Raw genomic sequence first — 22,113 nt, forward strand, 5'->3', positions numbered from 1 at the left:
AATTAAGCATTATCTAATACTAATAATTAAATTTATGAAAAATATTAATTAAAATAAAATTTTAAATATTTTAAAGTTTATAAATTTTAAGTATTTTATTTTTTTTTAAATAAAATTATTATTTTTTTATTATGCGTTGTGTTAATTAATTATTAATACAAGTGTCAAGTTTTTATTAATATTTTTCGGTCCTCATATATATATATATATATATATATATATATATATATATATATATATATATATATATATATATATATGAATTTAAATTTTAATCAAAATTACATGCAAAGATTTAAAAAAAAATTCTAAAAAAAATTGACTAACATAACAAACAATAACATAATGTATAAATTATTTGTAAGAAAAGAATTTAATTAAATTCTCACATAATAATACTTTGTTTATATTTTTTTAAATAAAAAATTTAAATTAAAAAAATTAAATTCTTTTTATTTCAAATATTAAAATTAATAAAAAAAAAATTTAATTAAATTAAATTCTTGTAAAATTTTAGCTCACACGAGGGGAATGTAAGAAGAACATGATACATGACTTGGTTTTTATTTAAAATTTTTTAAAATTTTCAGAAGCAAATTTTAAAATTATAGCTACCAATAAAAGTATTTATACCCATAATTATTTTCTTCAAAATAAAATAACTAATAGAAAATCATAAACATGCATTTATATATGAACCTACTTGGTTTTAAGTAATATGCCATTTATTGATTGGAGGATTAATTATTAAAATAGTGTAATTTAAAAAACTATTTGCAAATGTATATTTGTTTAAGAAAATGCTAATTAAAAAATTAGTTTTATATGAATGTATTTAATAATAATTTTTTATTTTATTATTAATATGGAATGAATTTTTCAATTATTTGGAACAAGTTTTTAATTAAAATGTGTTGTATTATATTTGTTAATTTTATAATTATTTATCATATTAAATAACATAAAAATATTTTTTGCGTTGTTATTTCTTAAAATGAAAATTAAAAATGAAAGGAATAATTTCATATAAATTCAGTCTATGTAAATTTTAGTTATATTAAAATAATGTAAATAAATTATATAAACTTCACATATTCTTAAGTTTTCGTCTAAATATATAAGAAAATATTATTTAAAATAATATTTTCTTAAATAATTTTTATATTGTCTAACATAATATACTAGATATTACTTCAAAAAATAATATTTTCTTAAGTAATATTTATATTAATTTGACATGTCTGAGTATTCGTGTTAATACTTAAAAATACATTTTTAAATAGCCTTTTTTCTAAATACTTTTCCTTAAAATTACCTTTTTAATTCCCTATTTTAAGTAAACACTATTTTTATAAATAATTTTAGATTTATGTTAAATATATAAATATTTTTTAAATTCCCACGTGTAATGACAAAGAACTCAAAACACCAATTACTTTGATCGGAGCAACACACACAAGTGAGCCCAAGATTCCTGAAGCTAGCGCTTGGAGCACCCAAAATTCAAAAACCAGAGCCTCCCCTCCTTCTGTGTATCTCCTTGCTTATGCTTCAAATTCAACACAGAAATCACCACCATTTTCATCTCTCAAACAAGCTTTAATGGCCTCAAACTCTCTTCACAACGATCTCTTCTCCTCTTTAATTTCAGATATCAAATCCTATTCTGGCAAGGACCCTCTTCTCCCCTGGCTTCGGTACTACTCTCTCTCTGTATACAAATTCATGGGTACATTCTATCTCCGTCTTTCCAGTTCTGAGTTTGAATCAAATTTATTTTCAGGGGCATTAAGAAAATGAAGGAAACTCTGCCCCAAAATTTATTGAAGGAAAAGTTGCCTCGGTTTTTGCAGAAATGCACACAGACTTTTGAGTCTGATCGTCGTTATAGAAATGACTTACGGTATCTTCGTGTTTGGTTACAGCTGGTAAATGGCTTTATCCGCTTCATATTTTCTTTTGGGTTTTTGAGATTTTCTTCAGTTGGGATTTTGTTTAATTTATTGGATCGGTTTCTAAGACAACTCACGTTTTGTACTTGATGATTTTGAACTTGGGTTGTTTAGTTTTTTGCTTAACTTCTGATCGGTTGTTTGGTTGCTGAGTAATTGAAAAGAAAGGAATTTATATTTCCGAGTAGTAATTGGTTTATGTATACTGAATTTTCTTGGCAACCAAACCGAGTAGTGGTAAAAACAACGGAAAGTCTGCATTTTTTTTTTCTTTTTTTGTGATTTTAACTTTGCCACATATTATTTTCACTAATAAACTGAGCAAACCGAAAATGTTTTTGATCATGCTTGTTAGTAGTTGTTTAATATTGTGAAAATTTCGTCACCAATTATACTTGGCAATAACTGTGTTTTTATTTTATTAATCTGTTTATTTTTCAAATGGGATTGAGCAGATGGATTATGTGGATGAACCAAGAGCATTATTGAGAACCATGGAAATGAATGCCATAGGGTCAAAGAGATCATTGTTCTATCAGGCCTATGCGCTTTACTATGAGAAGATGAAGAAATTTGAGGAGGCTGAGAAGATGTATCATTTAGGGGTGCAGAAGTAAGTATCTATGTTTTCGAAATAGAAGAAACCATTGTTCCCTTGATTGGATCTCTTATCTAGGAACTAATTAGAGATTATCTTTTCATTGGATGTTGTTTGATATAAGAGAGCACTTGCATCTCGTTATTTTTGGGTAAAAAGTTTATTAACCAAAGAAATAATGAAATGTAGTTGGTTTTCTGCTGCACTTCCATTTCATTCATTTTGCGTCACATTCTGACTTCCTCTACCTTGATGGAAAAACATTTGGGTATATTACTATGTTTCTGTTGTCTACATAAACCAAGGTAAATATTATTATCTATAAGGATGCCGTGTTTATAATAAACCAAGGTAAATATTATAATCTATAAGGATGCCGTGTTTTTAGGCTTGAGTAAAGGAGTGATAAGGTGAATTCTGTAAATATTGTATATTTGAATGAGTCTTTGTGGTTGAGATTCTTTTGGTAATTCGTTCCCTTCCAAGTGATAGTCTTCATTATTTTCTCCTCCTTTTCAGCAACCTCTGTTATTATTCTTTTTATTTAAGCTGAATGTATACTGTCAATTGGATTATTGAGGTTTCACATTAATAAAATTACATCTTCTTCACTTTATTATCTTGGTATCAGAGCCTCAACGATCTGCTCACCATGGCTTCTTCTCTGAATGTAGCCAATTTTGTTACCTTAAAGCTCAAACAATCAAACTATCCTCTGTGGAGAGAACAACTTTTGAGTTTAGCTGAAAGTCAGGAATTGTCGGATCATTTGGTTAATGGCTTTCCTGAAGATCGTAAATTCGTTACCCTCCCAATCCAATTCCGAAAACTATCAACCACGGCAATCGATATCTTCAAGGCGTGGCAAAAGTCGATAGATTACTGCGGGTGGATCTATGGCACCCTTAGTGAGGAATCACTCGGACTTGTCATCGGACTAAAAACGATTCATCTTGTTTGGAGTGCATTAAAAGATGCATATGCACAAGATTCTCAAGAGAGGGAATTTACCTCAGACAAGAATTGACCTATTTTCGCAAAGATGAAAATCGGTCCATCATCGAACATCTGCGTTTGTTTAAAGAACTCTGCAGCTTTAGCCGCTATCGGGAAAAAGTACCGATGAAGAAAAAGTCTTTTGTCTCCTTACGATGCGGGACCCCAAGATAAACGTTTACGACGATGCTTAAACCACGCGACCCAATTTTAATGAATCGTCTCTCAACTTAAGAATTTAGACCGACGAGTGTGGTTTTCACACGTAACGAATCTGGTCTTGATCAAATTTCGCATGTGGCTTTTTATGGAAATCAACAGAATTCATCCAGTAATTCCTCGAATCGGCGTCCTAGATTTAATTCCCAAGGGCGTGGTTTTCAAGCCCAGCAAACGCAAAACCCTTTTCCAAACAAAGAGTCGTATTCTTCCCAACGGCGACCTCCCCCGGCTGGTCGTAGAAGAATGACACCAGCTGAACGAGTCGATAAGAACGGCGTGTCAATACTGCAACAGAGATGGTCACATCGCGAAGATTTGCTGGTGGATTCCACAAGAAAAACAAAGCAGCCCTGCTCAAGCTCTTTCGGCACTCACATTGGATACTGATGTTGTAGATACTGACTGGGTTGCAGACTCTGGTGCATAGAATCGTATGACGGGTAACAAAAATCTATTCCATAAACTTACTGACTATTATGGACCTGATTCCATAACCATCGGCGATGGAACGTTTCTATCCATCGATGGTGTTGGAATGACGTCTATAGAACAGAAGCAAAAATTATCACTTTCAAATGTCTTTTCTGTTCCTGCTCTAAAAAAGAATTTACTTTCTGTAGGCCAATTAACAGATGATTATCCTGTGAATTGTGAATTTTCTAATGTTTCTATTTTCATTGGATCGACAGACGACAGCATCGCTACAAGGGCCACGGAAAAATAACCTTTATATCTTGTCGTGAATCAAAGCATATTTTTCCAATCGATTTAGGTCTGGAACAGCAGACATATGGCATCAACGATTAGGACACCCTCAACCTTCTGCGATTTCTATTTTGTTTAATAAGAACCTTATTGATGTTAAAGGTTCCTTGCATTCTAAATTTTTATGTGATAGCTGCCAATTAGGCAAATTGAGCAAATTTCCATTTAGTTTGTCTTCCAATAAAAGTACCATTGTATTTGAAAAAGTTCATTGTGATTTATGGGGACCAACCTGCTTTATCTTTTGCCAAATTTAAATATTATGCTTGCTTGGTAGATGACTATTCTAAATACTCTTGGCTTATACCACTAAAGAAAAAATCGGATTTCTTTGTTGCTTATAAAGCTTTTGAACAGTTTGTGCTAAGACAATTTGGGAAGACCATCAAGGTTTTCCATTCCGATGGAGGAGGTGAGTTTTGAATAATGCTTTATCTTCACATTTTCTTTCACAAGGTATTAAACATCAAGTGTCGTGTCCTCATACACCGAGCAAGCAGTCTTTGTCGAGCAGCGACACCGTTTTATTCGTGAATTAGGATTGACGATGATGTATCATAGTCATGTGCCATTGTCTATGTGGGTCGATGCTTTTCAAATCGCTGTTTTTTAATAAATAGGTTGCCTATACTGTGCTAGGGAATGAAACACCATATTTTAAATTGCATGGAACTCATTTTGATTATAGCTCCTACGTGTCTTTGGTTCTAAGTGTTTTCCATATATATGGGACACAAGAGGTCATAACTTTGATCCTAAGTCTTGTTTATGTGTTTTTATAGGGTATAGTGAAAAACACAAAGGTTACAAATGTTTCAATCCCAAAACTAAGAAAATAATAATATCTCGACATGTGAGCTTTGATGAAAATGTTTTTCCGTATAAATCTGCATCTCCTAATAAAATGTTTGTTGACAAAGTTTGGATTCTTTGTTTTAATCTCTTTGCTTATGGGATTTTCCACTAAGTTACGAAGAAAGTGCAGGTCGGATGTATTACAGTTCCTATACCAAGAAACATGACAATCGGACTATAGGAGATCATGAAATGTAATCTGATCCTACAAGTGAGTCTCCACTAGCGGTCATCATTCATCATTCACTGATGCTTTTTCAAGATGACGGATGCATCTAGAACAAAGTCAGCTGTCTCCACCTCCATTGTTTTTGTCAAATAGAGTTGAAGACACGGTTCAAAATTCCTTAGCAACAGAGGGCGTTGTTGGTAAACAAGTTGCTGCAATTGAATCGACTTCGGTGTTTTTGTCATCTCCAACTAATACTCATGTACCGTACTTCTATGATTGATGGTATCGTAATCGTCTACCAACAGTTCATACGGATCAAGAAGAGTTGCTTCACGAAGTGCTCATCATCTTTGGCTGAAATATCAGTGAACAAGTTCGTGAGAAGCATTGCAGCCTCGACATTCGATGGTCACGAGTCACAATCGAATAGTTAAGCCAAACCCAAAGTATGCTTTACATGTGTCTATATCTCTGATATACCTCGAGCCTAAATCAGCAAGAGTGCTCTTGCACATCCAGTTGGAAAGCAGGCTATGATAGAGGAGTATCAAGCTTTACAGTCAAACCACACTTGGGAACTTGTTCCTAGACCAAGCATGTAAATATAATAGGGTGTAAGTGTTTTAAAGCTAAAATAAATTGATGGGCATTTGGATAGATTGAAAGCTAGACTAGTTGCCAAGGTTTCATCAACTAGATGGTGTTGATTACACCGAACCTACTCCTGTTATTAAACCAGAACCATACGCTTAGTTTTCTCGTGGCTTTAGTGAAAAATTGGCCAATTCGCCAATTAGACGTGAAAAATGCATTTTTGCATGGATTTATAATGTAAGATTTATATATGGATCAGCCACCGAATGAAAGATCCTAATATCCTAATCATGTTTGCAAATTACATGAGCATTGTATGGTTTAAAACAGCTCAGAGCACGGTTTAATAGGTTGAGTATGTTTTAATTGATTATGGTTTTTTGCAGCTTAGCTGATCCATCCTTGTTTGTCATGCATACATCGACAGTGTATTGGTTTTATTAATTTACGTGGATGATATGTTGTTAACAGATCGTCTATGGCTCTAGTTCGTAATTTTTGCGTCTTAAGCAAGGAGTTTTCCATGAAAGACCTTGGGCCATTGCATCATTTTTCAGGCATTCAAATTCAATCATCGACTGGTTACAATTGAATCAAACCGTTATGCCTATTCAATTTGGAAAGAGCTCGGATGGTGGATTGTCAACCGATGCCCACTCCACTTGTTCGACAAATGACACGATCGTTACACGCAGTCGATCCCACCTTCTTTCGAGGCTTGTGGGTTCGTTACGATTTGACAACCCATCGATTTGTCCTATAGTGTCAACTATATTTCTCAATTCATGCAGTCCAACTTTGTCTCACTTAAAATATGTTCGTCGTATATTACGATATCTCAAAGGAACAATACATTTTGGCTTATTTTTAAAAAGATACCTCACTTGTTCTTAGTGCATTTTTCGATGCGATCGGGCGGATGTCCAACCACACGACGGTCTACTACAAAGCATTGTACTTTTCTTGGTTGCAATATCATTTCTGGTGTGCCAAGAAACAACACAGTTGCGCGTTCTATGCGGTAAAGGCGAGTATCGTTCCATGGCTCACCGCCGAAGCTTACTTGGCTTGGATATCTTACAGACTTGCAAATTTTATATGGTGATAATCAAAGGCTCTTAGCAGCACTTTAACTATATAAAACTATGTCTCACACATAGTTTGTAGTTGATATTAGCTAGCTCAAGGATAAGGGAGACCTTGTATATTTACATTAATAAAATTACATGTGAAACCTCAATAATCCAATTGATGATACATTCAGCTTAAATAAAAAGAATAATAACAGAGGTTGTCAAAAGGAGGAGAAAAATAATGAAGACTATCACTTGGAAGGAAACGAATTACCCAAAGAATCTCAACCACAAAGACTCATTCAAATATACAATATTTACGTAATTCACCTTATCACTCCTTTACTCAAGCCTAAAAACACGGCATCCTTATTTCTCCCGAGAGGCGGACTCGCCCTTATTACTCCTTGAGCTAATATCCCTCTCAAACTATGTCCGTGGTGGAGACATAGTTTGCGTCGAAATTGTGCTAGGCGAGCCTTTGTCATGGACTTTGTAAATATATCAGCGATTTGATATGCTGAGGGAATGTATCTTGTGATCAAAACCCCTTGAGCAACACGCTCTCTAACATAGTGATAGTCAAGAGCAACATGCTTATCGCGTGAATGTAATCATCGATTGATCATAAATGTAGTGCACTAAGATTATCACCATATAAAATAAAGGCTGCTTGGGATAGATTTGCAAGTCCTGTAAGAGATATCCAAGCCAAGTAAGCTCTACCGCAGCAGTGAGCCATGGAACGATATTTCGCCTCGGTGCATAGAACGCGCAATACAGGTGTTGTTTCTGGCACACCAGAAATGATATTGCAACCAAGAAAAGTACAAGAGTCGTAGTAGACCGTCGTGTGGTTGGACATCCGCCCACCGCATCGTAAAATGCACTAAGAACAAGTGAGGTATCTTTTTTAAAAATAAGCCAAAATGTATTGTTCTTTGAGATATCGTAATATACGATTTAACATATTTTAAGTGAGACAAAGTTGGACTGCATGAATTGAGAAATATAGTTGACACTATAGGACAAATCCGGCCGTTAGTGTCAACATCAGAACGAACCCACAAGCCCTCGAAAGAAGGTGGATCACCATCGTGTCGGTCCAGAATAAAGATCGTCGCCGAACAAGTGGAGTGGGCATCGCTGACAATCCACCATCTGAGCTCTTTCCAAAATTGAATAGGCATAACGGGTTTGATTCAATTGTAACCCAGAGTCAGTCGATTGAATTTGAATGCCTAGAAAATGATGCAATGGCCCAAGGTCTTTCATGGAAAACTCCTTGCTTAATACCGCAAAAATTCTGAACTAGAGCCATAGACGATCCTGTTAACAACATATCATCCACGTAAATTAATAAAACCAATACACCTGTCGATGTATGCATGACAAACAAGGATGGATCAGCTAAACTGCAAAAAAAACCATAATCAATTAAAAACATACTCAACCTATTAAACCAGGCTCTCGGAGCCTGTTTTAAACCATACAATGCTCGCTGTAATTTGCAAACATGATTAGGATAATTAGGATCTTTCATTCCAGGTGGCTGATCCATATATAAATCTTCTGTTATAAATCCATGCAAAAATGCATTTTTCACGTCTAATTGGCCAATTTTTCACTAAAGCCACAGAAAGAACTAAGCGTATGGTTCCTGGTTTAATAACAGGGGAGTAGGTTTCGGTGTAATCAACACCATCTAGTTGATGAAACCCCTTGGCAACTAGTCTAGCTTTCAATCTATCCAAATGCCCATCAGAATTTATTTTAGCTTTAAAAACCCACTTACACCCTATTATATTTACATGCGCTGGTCTAGGAACAAGTTCCCAAGTGTGGTTTGACTGTAAAGCTTGATACTCCTCTATCATAGCCTGTTTCCAACCTGGATGTGCAAGAGCACTCTTAACAGTTTTAGGCTCAGGAGGTATATCAGGAGATATAGACACATGTAAAGCATACTTTGGGTTTGGCTTAACTATTCCGGACTGTGACCTGGTGACCATCGAATGTCGAGGCTGCAATGCTTCGTCCTGAACTTGTTCAGCTGATATTTCAGCCAAAGATGATGAACAGACTTCAGGAAGCAACTCTTCTTGATCCGTATGAACTGTTGGTAGACTGATTACAGTACCATCAATCATAGAAGTACCAGGTACATGAGTATTAGTTTGAGATGACAAAAACACCGAGTCTGATTCAATTGCAGCAACTTGTTTACCAACAACGTCCTCTGCTGCTAAGGAATTTTGAACTGTGTCTTCAACTCTATTTGACAAAAACAATGGAGGTGGAGGCAGCTGTTCAGCCTGTTCTAGATGCATCCCGTCATCTTGAACAAAGATCGAGTGTGAATGATGAGCTGCTAGTGGAGACTCACTTGTAGGATCAGATTCTGTTTCATGATCTCCTATAGTCCGATTGTCATGTGTTGCTGGTATAGGAACTGGTAATACATCCGACTACTTAGTGGAAAATCAAGAATCTCAAGAGATTGTAAAGAATCCATAAGCTCACTAAGAAACATTTTATTAGGAGATGCAGATTTATACGGAAAAACATTTTCATCAAAGCTCACATGTCGAGATATTATTATTTTCTTAGTTTTGGGATTGAAACATTTGTAACCTTTGTGTTTTTCACTATACCCTATAAAAACACATAAACAAGACTTAGGATCAAACTTATGACCTCTTGTGTCCCATATATATGGAAAACACTTAGAACCAAAGACACGTAGGGAGCTATAATCAAAATGAGTTCCATGCAATTTAAAATATGGTGTTTCATTCCCTAGCACATAAGTAGGCAACCTATTTATTAAAAAAACAGCAGTTTGAAAAGCATCGACCCACATAGACAATGGCACATGACTATGATACATCATCGTCAATCCTAATTCACGAATAAAACGGTGTCGTCGTTCGACAGCACCTGTTTGCTCGGGTGTATGAGGACACGACACTTGATGTTTAATACCTTGTGAAAGAAAATGTGAAGATAAAGCATTATTCAAAAACTCACCTCCTCCATCGGAATGGAAAACCTTGATGGTCTTCCCAAATTGTCTTAGCACAAACTGTTCAAAAGCTTTATAAGCAACAAAGAAATCCGATTTTTCTTTAGTGGTATAAGCCAAGAGTATTTAGAATAGTCATCTACCAAGCAAGCATAATATTTAAATTTGGCAAAAGATAAAACAGGGGTTGGTCCCCATAAATCACAATGAACTTTTTCAAATACAGTGGTACTTTTATTGGAAGACAAACTAAATGGAAATTTGCTCAATTTGCCTAATTGGCAGCTATCACATAAAAATTTAGAATGCAAGGAACCTTTAACATCAATAAGGTTCTTATTAAACAAAATAGAAATCGCAGAAGGTTGAGGGTGTCCTAATCGTTGATGCCATATGTCTGCTGTTCCAGACCTAAATCGATTGGAAAAATATGCTTTCGGATTCCCTGACAAGATATAAAGGTTATTTTTCCGTGGCCCTTGTAGCAGCATTCGCCTGGCCTCACGATCCTTAATGTAAATAGAAACATTAGAAAATTCACAATTCACGTGATAATCATCCGTTAATTGGCCTACAGAAAGTAAATTCTTTTTTAGAGCAGGAACAGAAAAGACATTTGAAAGTGATAATTTTTGCTTCTGTTCTATAGACGTCATTCCAACACCATCATCGATGGATAGAAACGTTCCATCGCCGATGGTTATGGAATCAGGTCCATAATAGTCAGTAAGTTTATGGAATAGATTTTTGTTACCCGTCATATGATTCTATGCACCAGAGTCTGCAACCCAGTCAGTATCTACAACATCAGTATCCAATGTGAGTGCCGAAAGAGCTTGAGCAGGGCTGCTTTGTTTTTCTTGTGGAATCCACCAGCAAATCTTCGCGATGTGACCATCTCTGTTGCAGTATTGACACACTTCGTTCTTATACAGCTCTCGTTCAGCTGGTGTCATTCTTCTACGACCAGCCGGGGGAGGTCGCCGTTGGGAAGAATACGACTCTTTGTTTGGAAAAGGGTTTTGCTTGTCGGGCTTGAAAACCACGCCTTGGGAATTAAATCTAGGACGCCGATTCGAGGAATTATCGGATGAATTCGTTGATTTCCATAAAAGCCACATGCGAAATTTGATCAAGACCAAATTCGCTACGTGTGGAAAACCACACTCGTCATTGGTCTAAATTCTTAAGTTGAGAGACCAGTTCATTAAAATTGGGTCGCGTGGTTTAAGCATCGTAGTAAACGCTTCGCATCGGGTCCTGCATCGTAAGGAGACAAAAGACTTTTTCTTCATCGGGTACTTTTTTCCCGATAGCGGCTAAACTGTCGCAGAGTTCTTTAAACAAACGCAGATGTTCAGTGATGGACCGATTTTCATCTTTGCGAAAATAGGTCAATTGCTGTCTGAGGGTAAATTCCCTCTCTTGAGAATCTTGTGCATATGCATCTTTTAATGCACTCCAAACAGTATGAACTTAGTCCGATGACAAGTCCGAGTGATTCCTCACTAAGGGTGCCATAGATCCACCCACGAAGTAATCTATCAGACTTTTGCCACGCCTTGAAGATATCTGATTGCTGTGGTTGATAGTTTTCTGGAATTGGATTGGGAGGGGTAACGAATTTCTGATCTTCAGGAAAGCCATTAACCAAATGATCCGACAATTCCTGACTTTCAGCTAAACTCAAAAGTTGTTCTCTCCACAGAGGATAGTTTGATTGTTTGAGCTTTAAGGTAACAAAATTGGCTACATTCAGAGAAGAAGCCATGGTGAGCAGATCGTTGAGGCTCTGATACCAAGATAATAAAGTGAAGAAGATGTAATTTTATTAATGTGAAACCTCAATAATCCAATTGACAGTATACATTCAGCTTAAATAAAAAGAATAATAACAGAGGTTGCTGAAAAGGAGGAGAAAATAATGAAGACTATCACTTGGAAGGGAACGAATTACCCAAAGAATCTCAACCACAAAGACTCATTCAAATATACAATATTTACAGAATTCACCTTATCACTCCTTTACTCAAGCCTAAAAACACGGCATCCTTATTTCTCCTGAGAGGCGGACTCGTCCTTATTACTCCTTGAGCTAATAATTATCAAACTGAGATAATCATGACAACCCTTGCACAGAGCTTGCCCTTTTGTGGTGCCTGTATCATGCAGAGAATTCTATTGTCGTGGGAAAAAAATATTCACTGTTGTAGTGCTTTCTGTGATTTTAGATGTTAAATAGCTACGTAATCTCATATATTGTTTTGTGATTTCCCTTTTTTTTTTTGAAAATTGAACCTAAGCTATTTTCATCATTGAACGACTTTTGAACAGCCTTGCAGAGCCTGTTGATGAACTACAGAAATCATATGAGCAGTTCCTTCAACGCATGGAGAGACACAAGAACAAAAAAATCCAGGTAGTGCCATTGTTGATTTTGCATGTTTTAACTCATTGTCATTAACAATAAGTCTATTATCTAACATTTGAAAAATGATCTGTGGCTCCAGGAAGGTAGGCCTGGCAGAAAACCTCTGTCATCCAGGAAGACCGAAGAGAACAATGAAAATGCATGCAACATTGAGGAGAAGCCTAAAAAGATACTGGATAGAAGTTCTCAGAATGTGAAGCTGCAGAATGAATCTAACAATGCCATGATTTTAGGAAATTCATGTAATGTTGAACGTGGTGATTCATCTGTGAAGAAAGATAATGTGCAAAAGATTACACCTAGAGATATATTTGAGCAGCAAATGACTACTGGAACAGAGTCACAGGGATCCAGGATGTTTCATGGTGATGACACGGTTGTGGTGAAGTTTGTAGACACCGCCATAGTTGGAAAGTCTGAAGCAGAAGATGCGTGTCATCATGGACTGGTGGATCCAACCATAAATATGAAGGAAGCCATGAATGCCATCAATAGCATGTTTAAAGAGCCTCTAGAGACTGCTCCAATTAGTAGGAGGTCACAGAGAAGTCGAACAAAAGAACATAACTTGAACTGTGGATACACTGTCTTTGCAGATGAAAACTTGGATAATAGAACTGGATCATCAAATCAAAAAGAAGAAGAAGATGTCTTACTGATTAAGCATGGTAGAGCTCAAACTTTCCAGCTTCAACAAGAACCACTTCAAATATTCATCGACGATGAAGAAAGTGATGAGAATGGAGACAGACCTGATGGGAATGACAACTCAGAACAGAGTGACGGTCAAATCCAGGCAGAAGGCTCTTGCTCATCTGCTTCACATTTGAATGCTTTTGTATTCCCATTTCCAAAGGATTTACCATCTGAAAACTCAGATGATGTGGATTCAGAGAATTCACCCCAAATAAAGCTTAGAGAAGACACAGTTGTTCATAGGTTTGTTGGGTCTACCATCTTGGATGACCCAGCAGTCGAAAATGTTTGGCACCATGGCTTAGTAGATCCTACAATTAACTTGAAGGAGGCTATGGATGATATAAACAACATGTTTGGCAAGCCAATAGATTTTGTAAGGACCAAGAGACCAAAGAAGCAGGAAAAAGCACCAGTTACAAAACAAGATCTTGGTGTATTTTCAATACTTCCTGATGATGATTTGGAACATCAAAAAGATCAGCCACCACCAAGATCATCTGGCAGAAGTGATACTGACTTGTTTGAGCCTACTTTTTTTACCAAAGAAGCAAAGGATGAGATAAATAAGATGTTTGGAATGCCATTGGACTTTTAGGAGCAAGTGTTAATTGTGTTGTAGGAAATTTCAGCTCATGGACATGTTGTGATCTAAATCATGCACAAGTACTTGAATTCCGAAAATTTTCAAGTAGATGGCATCTCTTTGATCCTTCTTTATACGAATTGTAAGATGCAAATTTCGTGTATGCTTGTGCTATATTCCTCTAATCTATGTGGTCTTCATGTGTCCGGTACTTTTATGTTAAAAAAGTTGGAAAATTTACTAGCCTTGAAGCAGGAAAATTGGTATTGCATTTCATTGCACTGTTTGCACAATGTCTGGCTAGACTTGTCTTGGGGCTTATGGTAATGCTCCTCATAGTACCAAAGAAAAACAAGAAAGAGGGGAAATTGGCAGTTTAAAATATAACATTCCAATGCAACAAATTTCAACTTATTCAAGAAACAAAACAAACTTAAGACCCATAAAAGAGAAGAAAAAGAAACCAAATGAAGATGAAAGAAGGGTTAAACACATGAATTGTGATCATATTAGACATGAGTTTCAGGAGAGCAATAAGCAGGACGGAAAGCCAAGGGACCTGCAGCGTAGATAACAGCCTCATAATGACTTCCTCGCAGTATCTTGTTTTCATAGCGAAGAGGAGCACCATTGATTCCATAGTTAACATTGGAGAGGAGACTGCAATTTGCAAGAGGAGATGAAACAAGCTTCACATGGCAAGATTGAAGAGGATGGTCCAAAATGTTGTTATCCATCTTGAAGCCATTAAGTTGTGCATAGAAGTAGCCATGTTCATTAGTTTCATATGCCTTGTAGTAACTCACTTGTTTCATGTGGTTTTTACAAATGACACTAACTTTTGCTGAAGGTATTGGTTCAGCCCCATTCAAAGACCATGAACCATAGTGGTCACAGCTCTGGCAGTAGACCATACCTTCAACAACTACATCAACTATCTTCTCTCCTGGTTTGGTTGGAGCACTTTCATATGCAGATATTGAAGGGAAGGCCAAAGGGAGCAGCAGGAGAGAGCAGATGGCTATTGTGAGCTGGTTGATTGCCATATTCATGGAGAGGGTTTTGGAGATTAATGGAGATTAGAGAGCAAACACTACAGGGTATAGAGCTATTTGGAAAGATTGCCATATATAGAGTTTTTAACCATAGATTGACGTGGGGGCTACTAAGTTGCATGTTAACCACCATCATTGTTCATGATATTAGTTGGTATTTTTTACGTGGAGGCCACCTTCCTCCTATTATCTATACAACAGAATAGCTATGAGACACAAGCCCCTGAAAGAAGACTTTTTTTCTCCCTTAAATTTTCAATTTAGATCCGACATATCTCAAGAAGGTTAAAGAACTTAACAACATGAAAAACCAATTTAAGGCAACGTTTATTTCACGGAATTTTTTTTTTTCAAAAAATATTTTCTATATTTTTTTAACGTTTGGAACACTTAAGAAAATTAGTTAATAGAAAATATTTTTTTGATAAAAAAACTAAATTATTTTTAAAGAAAATGACTTTTTTTTAAAAAAAGAAGTTATTTTTTATTTTTTAAATTTTAATAATTTTATTAAAATATGAAAACACTTATTACATGAAATAAACATATACCATTAATTTAACATTACAAAAAAATAACAAAAAATATTTTCATTGAAAAAATTTTTTTGAACATATTTTTCATATAGAAATTATTTTCTGTGAAACAAACGGATTCTAAAAAGGCATTATAATTCTGAAGTTCATATAAAAATTACGCAAAGCTTTAGCTTAATAGAATTAGGGTAATTTTTAGAACTATAAGGATTCCAATTTAAATTTCAATCAAAACTAAATACGGTGCGAAAGTAACTCTGTATTTGGGGATATGAGTTCAACACCTAGAGCCGTTTCTGATTTTTTTTTCTTTCTTTTTTTTCCTTTTTCTCCTTTATTATTATTATTATTATTATTATTATTATTATTATTATTATTATTATCTAGTTTTGGATTGAATATTTTTAATTTACTTTTTTTTTTCCTTCTGTGAGTTGGCATGATAAGCACAAACATTAGATAATTTAGTCATCCTGTTGAATGTTGAGCAGAAAAGTATGGGCTACACGAAATCACACTGCAGTTTCCAGCATATGCCTTGGAGGTTGACCTTTGCAAATTTTATTTCAGCAGGCTGCCAGCAGCTCTTCCTTGAAATTAACAAATGATACAACTAGTTTACGGCTGAAGTTGAATTAGTCTAGGATATGCTAAGCTTTTATTAAAAATCATTCACACTCCATGGAGAGGGAGAGGGAGAGGGTGAGGGGAGAGAGAGACATCGCTAACAACCCTGTATATAGATGTGCTTGTGTTGCATTCACACCAGATTCCAAAGAGAAAATCCAAAAGAAATAAAATATTAAAAGAAAATGGAAAGCATTTACCATATTTCCGCCCTTCCTAAGTTATATACAAGCAACTCTCAGACACGAGTATAAACTTATAGGTAACTGCTTTTTTGTGCCTCGCCAACTATATGCTAGAGCCAATGAGAACTTAAGCTCGTACTTACAGTCTGGTCTTCCTATTTTAGCTAGCATCTGGTGAAAAAATTTCAAGCTCTGCCCACCAAAGAGGAGAGAGTTTTGGTGTTGCTGCATCTGGCGTTATTCCTGTTATCTCTCTTAATTTTGCAGTGACTTCTCTCATTGCTAGTCTTTGCTCTGGATCTGGGTGGACACAAGATTTTATCACTCCACCAATTCTTTCCACCTTCTCCTTTTCAATGGAGTCTAGAGTCGGATCAACCATGTCTTTAAGGGGTTGGTCCCCTCTCAAATAGTCTGATGCCCAGTGTTCAAGTGAGCCATTGTCCACTGAGTAAGGTATTCTGCCTGTTACCATTTCAAATAACACCACACCAAAACTATAAACATTACTGTCTGGATGTGCCATTGGAGTATCCAAGAACTTTTTGCCAGATGATTCCATCTTAGTTGTTATCACATTTGAAAAACTGAAATCTGAAATTTTGGCCGCGTAGTCTTCAGCAAGAGAAATGGCTGAAGAGGTCAGATTGTTGTGAGTTATTGGGGGGTTCAGCTGGTGCATATGCTCGAGGAAGTACGCCATGCCCATTGCAATTCTCAACCGCATTCCCCAGTCCAGGTGTTCAGATTCTTTAACTGCAGGACCAACTGTTGTTAGATATCTGCTACTACCAAATTGAACACAAAGGAAATGAACAATGAAGGGGGAGAGAGAGAGAGAGAGAGAGAGAGAGAGAGAGAGTAAAATGTTCACCCTTCTTTCCCTAGGAGCAGGAACTCAATGTAGACTTAAAAAATGATGTGAAGAGAAGTAGTATCAAAAGATTTACAGGTTCTGAATATTGATGCAGAACTAGTTTCTTTAGTTTGTTGTCTAATTCAAAAGAACAATATGCCAGCAAGTGGGGGAAGCAATGGCATCTTTTGTCATTTCTGTATCCACAATTCCATTTAGATGTATAATTCCACATTCTTATATGTGCCTCTCTTCCTCTCATTTTTCTCGTACCTCTTTTATTTGTTCCTTTCAGATTATACTGAAGACTGAACAATCAATTAATAGCTAAGATTCTCATACCATTGCTGTTACAAGAGAATTTACATTCTGCTGTTATTTATTTTTCTTCATATTCTTATCTTCTCAAATGGAAGTTTATCATGTCATTTGTGCAAGATTATATTTGGTATTGATGGCATTGTTTCTTCAATAGGACACAAGGAAAAAGAAGTGTACTTCGTCAATTTTTCATTGTATAATGTAAGCCAGATGCATATATTTGGAATTGATGACATAGTTTCTTCAATAGAATGAATATTTAGATTCTGAATTAAAGCAAAACTGATCAAGAAGTAGTGAATGGAACTTATGATAACCCATCTCTGTTCTGTCCAACAAAATACCAAATGCTAAGAACTTACTGTGTAAATGTTCAAAGAGTGTCCCATTTGGAGCATATTCAAAAACCAGCATTCTTGTGAAGGGCTCCTCCTCCTCACAATATCCAAGAAGGTTGATAAAATTCTTGTGATTCACTTTGGATAATGTCTCAATCTGAAACATAAATTCTGAAGGAATTAGAATGCCAGACTGCATCATAAACCCATATAGTTAAATGTGATTAGCTCATAGAGTACCTTCTTCCTAAATTGAACTTCTAAATGCCTAGGCCAGTCCTTGGAAGATGTAACTGCTACTGAGGCCACAGCTATTTCAACACCACTGGACAATGTTCCCTTGTACAGTGTGCCAATTGGTGAAGAACCAATTACATTACTGAAATCTTCACAGCCTGCTTCAAGCTCAGATCTCCTAAGCTTTGGCACACCTGAAATGCAAATCTGAATGATATGAGTAGATGGAGAACAAGGGTAGAACATCAACACGTCAGCATGCAACAGAAATATGTGGAGCTGCTTGCTCTTTAGATTCACATGTAAATGGTTCAAAGTTAGAAACCCTCGCATCCTGCACTATGAGGCAGGCACTTGACCATCAAACAACTAACCCAATGGCATTTCTTGATGAAACATAGACCAAATTCTAGTATTCACAAGATATACTACTTCCCTTCTCTCTCTCTCTCTCTCTCTCTCTCTCTCTCTTCTGTGGGGAGGAGCCGGGGGCCAATACTCAACAGGAATACTTCTTTCTGATATGAAAATGGAGTCTTGAGTTTAGAAATCAAAATCCAGTAGCTTGACTAGCTCATTGTCTCAATGGATGACTTGCAATATTTGCTAGGAACAACAAGATGGGCACAGCCAGCCTATCTATCCAAGAGCAATATTAGGTGCTAAAATTGGTAAACATTTGTCATCCGTTAACTAATGCATTCTTGATTCTTTAATTGTCATTAAAAATCCTACAAAATAAATAATAAGTTGAACTTTTCCTCCTAGAAAGAAGAATTACCAGTTATAAATGCTTTCTGAAGCTGCCCGCTCAATCCTGTGGCCCAGGGTTTGACAGTAGCCTTATTAATTTTACAGACATATATGATGATAATGGAAATGACAAATAGAGTACCCCCTATGGCTCCAGAAGTTATTGCAATATTTTTGCTAGAACTATTAGAGGATCTTGAAGCAGCACCAATTGGTGAAGGTGAAGGCGGATTTGGTTCCTGTGGAGATGGAAAAGAATCATTTGCACGGGGAGAAGAGGAAGGCGGATTTGGTTCCGGTGGAGGAGATGGGGAAGGAACATTCACAGGTGGGGAAGGCAAAAGCAAAGATGGTGGTGGCACAAATTTCCCATGTCCAGATTCAGGAGGTGGTGGCGGAAAAAGGAAACGGCTTCGTAAGTATGGTGATCCAATTTCTTGAGGGGCACTGGTCACTTGCAGCTGTCGCTTGTTGATTGCATTTTCAGTTTGAACAGAATTCCTGTCAAAAAATGGGGAAAAATTGTAAGGTAACAGCTAGGAAAAGCAAGGAATCAAATAAAGAAAAAAAGGCAAAAAAACAGGATATGCAAGACAAAATTCATGAAAACACTGAACAATGTATCAGAGCAGCGAACCATTCCCTTCTTAACGTTACGCATTAAGGAGAAGCTTCATCCAATGGTTCAGTCCCAGAGAGCGAAAAAACATCATTAGTGCTACTAAACTTGTCTCAGGTTTCCCATAGACGACCAGAGAAATGTTTTATGATGACCAATAAGAGAATATTCAACTGACATACCACATGGTTGATCTTTTATTGCAAGATGATCCTTTATCTGCAGTCTCTAGTTGGTTTTCATCCACTTGAAATTCAGAATGCGTTTTCAGTTGTTGAATTTCAGGTGATAAGTTGCCGAGAAGGCTGTTATTGTCCAGGAGACTAAAATATGTGCAGAAAAATTGGGTTAATATACTAAGGGAAGCAGAACCTAACCTCCATGAAAATAAAATTGTTTGACATTATCAACTTACAGGATTGTCAGGGAGAGATTGCTGCTAAGATCAGGTGGAAGTGGTCCGGTGACATTATTGTATCCAAAATCTAGCACCTCCAACTCCTTCAACTTTCCAATTCCTTCAGGAATTACGCCGGTAAAAGAATTGTTGCGCAAAATACTGCAGTGAAGCATTAAGCCTTAGGGTTAAAGGCAAAAATTTTTGCAATCAAAACAAAATCTCTGAAAATTGCGGTTGCCTAGATGATACTCACATAGACTTTATGTGAAAAAGGTTTCTGAGATCAGGTGCTAGTGTTCCTCCAAGACAAAGATCTTTCAAGTTCCTGCATGATATAGATTCTTCTTTAGAATCATATGGAGGGTATATCAGCTGGTAATATTATGTTTAAAAGTAACCAATAACTAGAAAATGGAGAGCAAGTGAGCAAAAATAAGAAAAACAAAAAAGGGCCACTAGTGACTCAGTTTTCAAATGTTATTCAAAGTGAACTGATATCCATTAAGTTCAAAATTCAAATCAAAACACGAAACTTTTAAACCAAAGGTAAAACTTGAGGACTCTAGGTAACTAGGTTGCAAAACTTGTATATCACCTGGGAACTTATGGGTTTCCCAGGACAGTAGAGCCTGGTATGATACATTTTGCAAGATATACTAACAATGCTGCAGCCAAAGAAGCGATTAACACTATTTCTTTTTGGTTCATAAGGCTCCCATTGGAGAAGACGACTGTCAAGCCAAAGCTCGTTGGTAGCATTTAACACAACATGTAAAATATTAGCTCAAACAATATAAACATTTCTATAGAAGTAAATAATTACTTTGATCTGATAAAATCTTTGATTCTAGCATGCTAAGTGTAATTAACTACCTAAGGATACTGAAATTCAACGTATCACTCCTCCAAAACTGAAAACCAATAATCAAAACAGACTTAAATTTGCCTTCTAAAACCCCAAAAAGGTATATGTTTTCGTCGTTGACTTCCCTGATTACCTTCAGTAATTACAAATTTAAAAGAAAAAAAAAAAGGAAACTTTACGCTAACTTAAGTATCCATATAAAGAAACAATGGATCCCCAGTCTCAAAACTTCAAAAATTTTCTTCCTTTCCCTTAAATTTTCCCAGCATCAGAAGACAAAAAACAATTGAAAGGCAAATTTTTTTAGCAGAGAAACAGAGAGATACATACAAAATTACAACTTTTCCATCAGAGCACTCAACTCCAAACCAAGGACATGGATCAACAACTCCATCTTCATCCTTCCAGTTCTTCAACGCGCCGTACGGATCACTCACTATTCTCTCTCTAAATTTCAACAACGCCAAACCTACAAAAACACCGCCACCAACTCAAATTTTCTCCACTTTCCCAAGAAACAAACAGAAACCCATTTGTACCTAGATACATACATACCTTCGTCGTTGAGCGACCAACACAAAATAAAGCTCCGGTAGAGCAAAAACAGCAGAAGAACACCAAACCTGCTGAATTTCCAGTTCCTCTTGTCCATGAAAGCTAAAGAAAACTTAACCGACAAGAGGATTAGTATAAGCTGAGCCCAAAACTTATGAAGAGAGAAATCAAAAGCTTCAGATAGGCATTGAACTGAAGAAGCCGAAACTGGAAATATCTGAGACTAAAATAATCAAATAACAGAATAGAAAATAGTAATAATAAAAGGAAGAAGAAGAAGAAGAAGAGAATTTTTCAGAAACTGTGTTCGCTCGTTAGCGAGCTGTTATATTGGACCCAGGGAACAGAGAAGAGAAGAAAAAAAAAAAAAGAAAAGCTTTGGAAAACGCGTACTCTCTCTCAACATGTTAAAAATTTATATTAAAATATAATTAAATAATAAATATATATAAAATTTTTTGAGTAATTTAATTTATTTGTTGAACTAATATATAAATAAATTAATTTAATTTTAATTTAAATAATTTATTAAAGTAGCAAATTTAGGGATTCATTCAATTGCCGGCATTTTGGAATGTTATTGTAAATATAAAAATTAATAAAATATTTTTCAATGGAAAAAAAAATTAAAAGGAAAAAGAAAAAGACAATAAATAAAGTCACGTTGGGTGCATGCAGGGGTAGGGCAACGCAACAATAGACTTGGTCAGTTACCTTTGTGTAAGGCAGGGGGGCCCACTTTGGCCTATAGTTAATTGGATTATTTCTTAATGACGGTTTATGCTATTAATTAAAATCTTA

The 22,113-nt window shown here is 35.9% G+C and overlaps 3 protein-coding genes across 3 annotated transcripts; 1 reads left to right on the forward strand and 2 right to left on the reverse strand.

The window, feature by feature from the left end:
* Positions 1-1,452: 1,452 nt before the first annotated feature.
* LOC110632552 (uncharacterized) lies at positions 1,453-14,236 on the forward strand. Its single transcript, XM_058133760.1, has 5 exons — positions 1,453-1,697; positions 1,784-1,928; positions 2,408-2,565; positions 12,587-12,671; positions 12,763-14,236. Exons 1-5 carry the CDS (start codon positions 1,603-1,605, stop codon positions 13,975-13,977), a joined length of 1,698 nt encoding a protein of 565 aa, XP_057989743.1. The 5' UTR covers positions 1,453-1,602; the 3' UTR covers positions 13,978-14,236.
* A 104-nt stretch (positions 14,237-14,340) lies between these two features.
* Positions 14,341-15,119, reverse strand: LOC110658803 (non-classical arabinogalactan protein 30). Its single transcript, XM_021816556.2, has one exon. The coding sequence runs from the start codon at positions 15,015-15,017 to the stop codon at positions 14,475-14,477; it is 543 nt and encodes a 180-aa protein (XP_021672248.2). The 5' UTR covers positions 15,018-15,119; the 3' UTR covers positions 14,341-14,474.
* A 1,158-nt stretch (positions 15,120-16,277) lies between these two features.
* LOC110658801 (inactive receptor-like serine/threonine-protein kinase At2g40270) lies at positions 16,278-21,705 on the reverse strand. The gene is made up of 9 exons (XM_021816553.2): positions 21,313-21,705; positions 21,088-21,226; positions 20,146-20,217; positions 19,908-20,051; positions 19,675-19,815; positions 18,902-19,374; positions 18,124-18,314; positions 17,908-18,040; positions 16,278-17,124 (listed from the first exon to the last, which is right to left on the reverse strand). The coding sequence occupies exons 1-9, from the start codon at positions 21,407-21,409 to the stop codon at positions 16,529-16,531; spliced, it is 1,986 nt and encodes a 661-aa protein (XP_021672245.2). The 5' UTR covers positions 21,410-21,705; the 3' UTR covers positions 16,278-16,528.
* Between the last annotated feature and the right edge of the window lie 408 nt (positions 21,706-22,113).

The sequence above is a fragment of the Hevea brasiliensis genome, chromosome 14 (genome assembly GCF_030052815.1).
Source record: "Hevea brasiliensis isolate MT/VB/25A 57/8 chromosome 14, ASM3005281v1, whole genome shotgun sequence".
In the NCBI taxonomy this organism is placed as follows: Eukaryota; Viridiplantae; Streptophyta; class Magnoliopsida; order Malpighiales; family Euphorbiaceae; genus Hevea; species Hevea brasiliensis.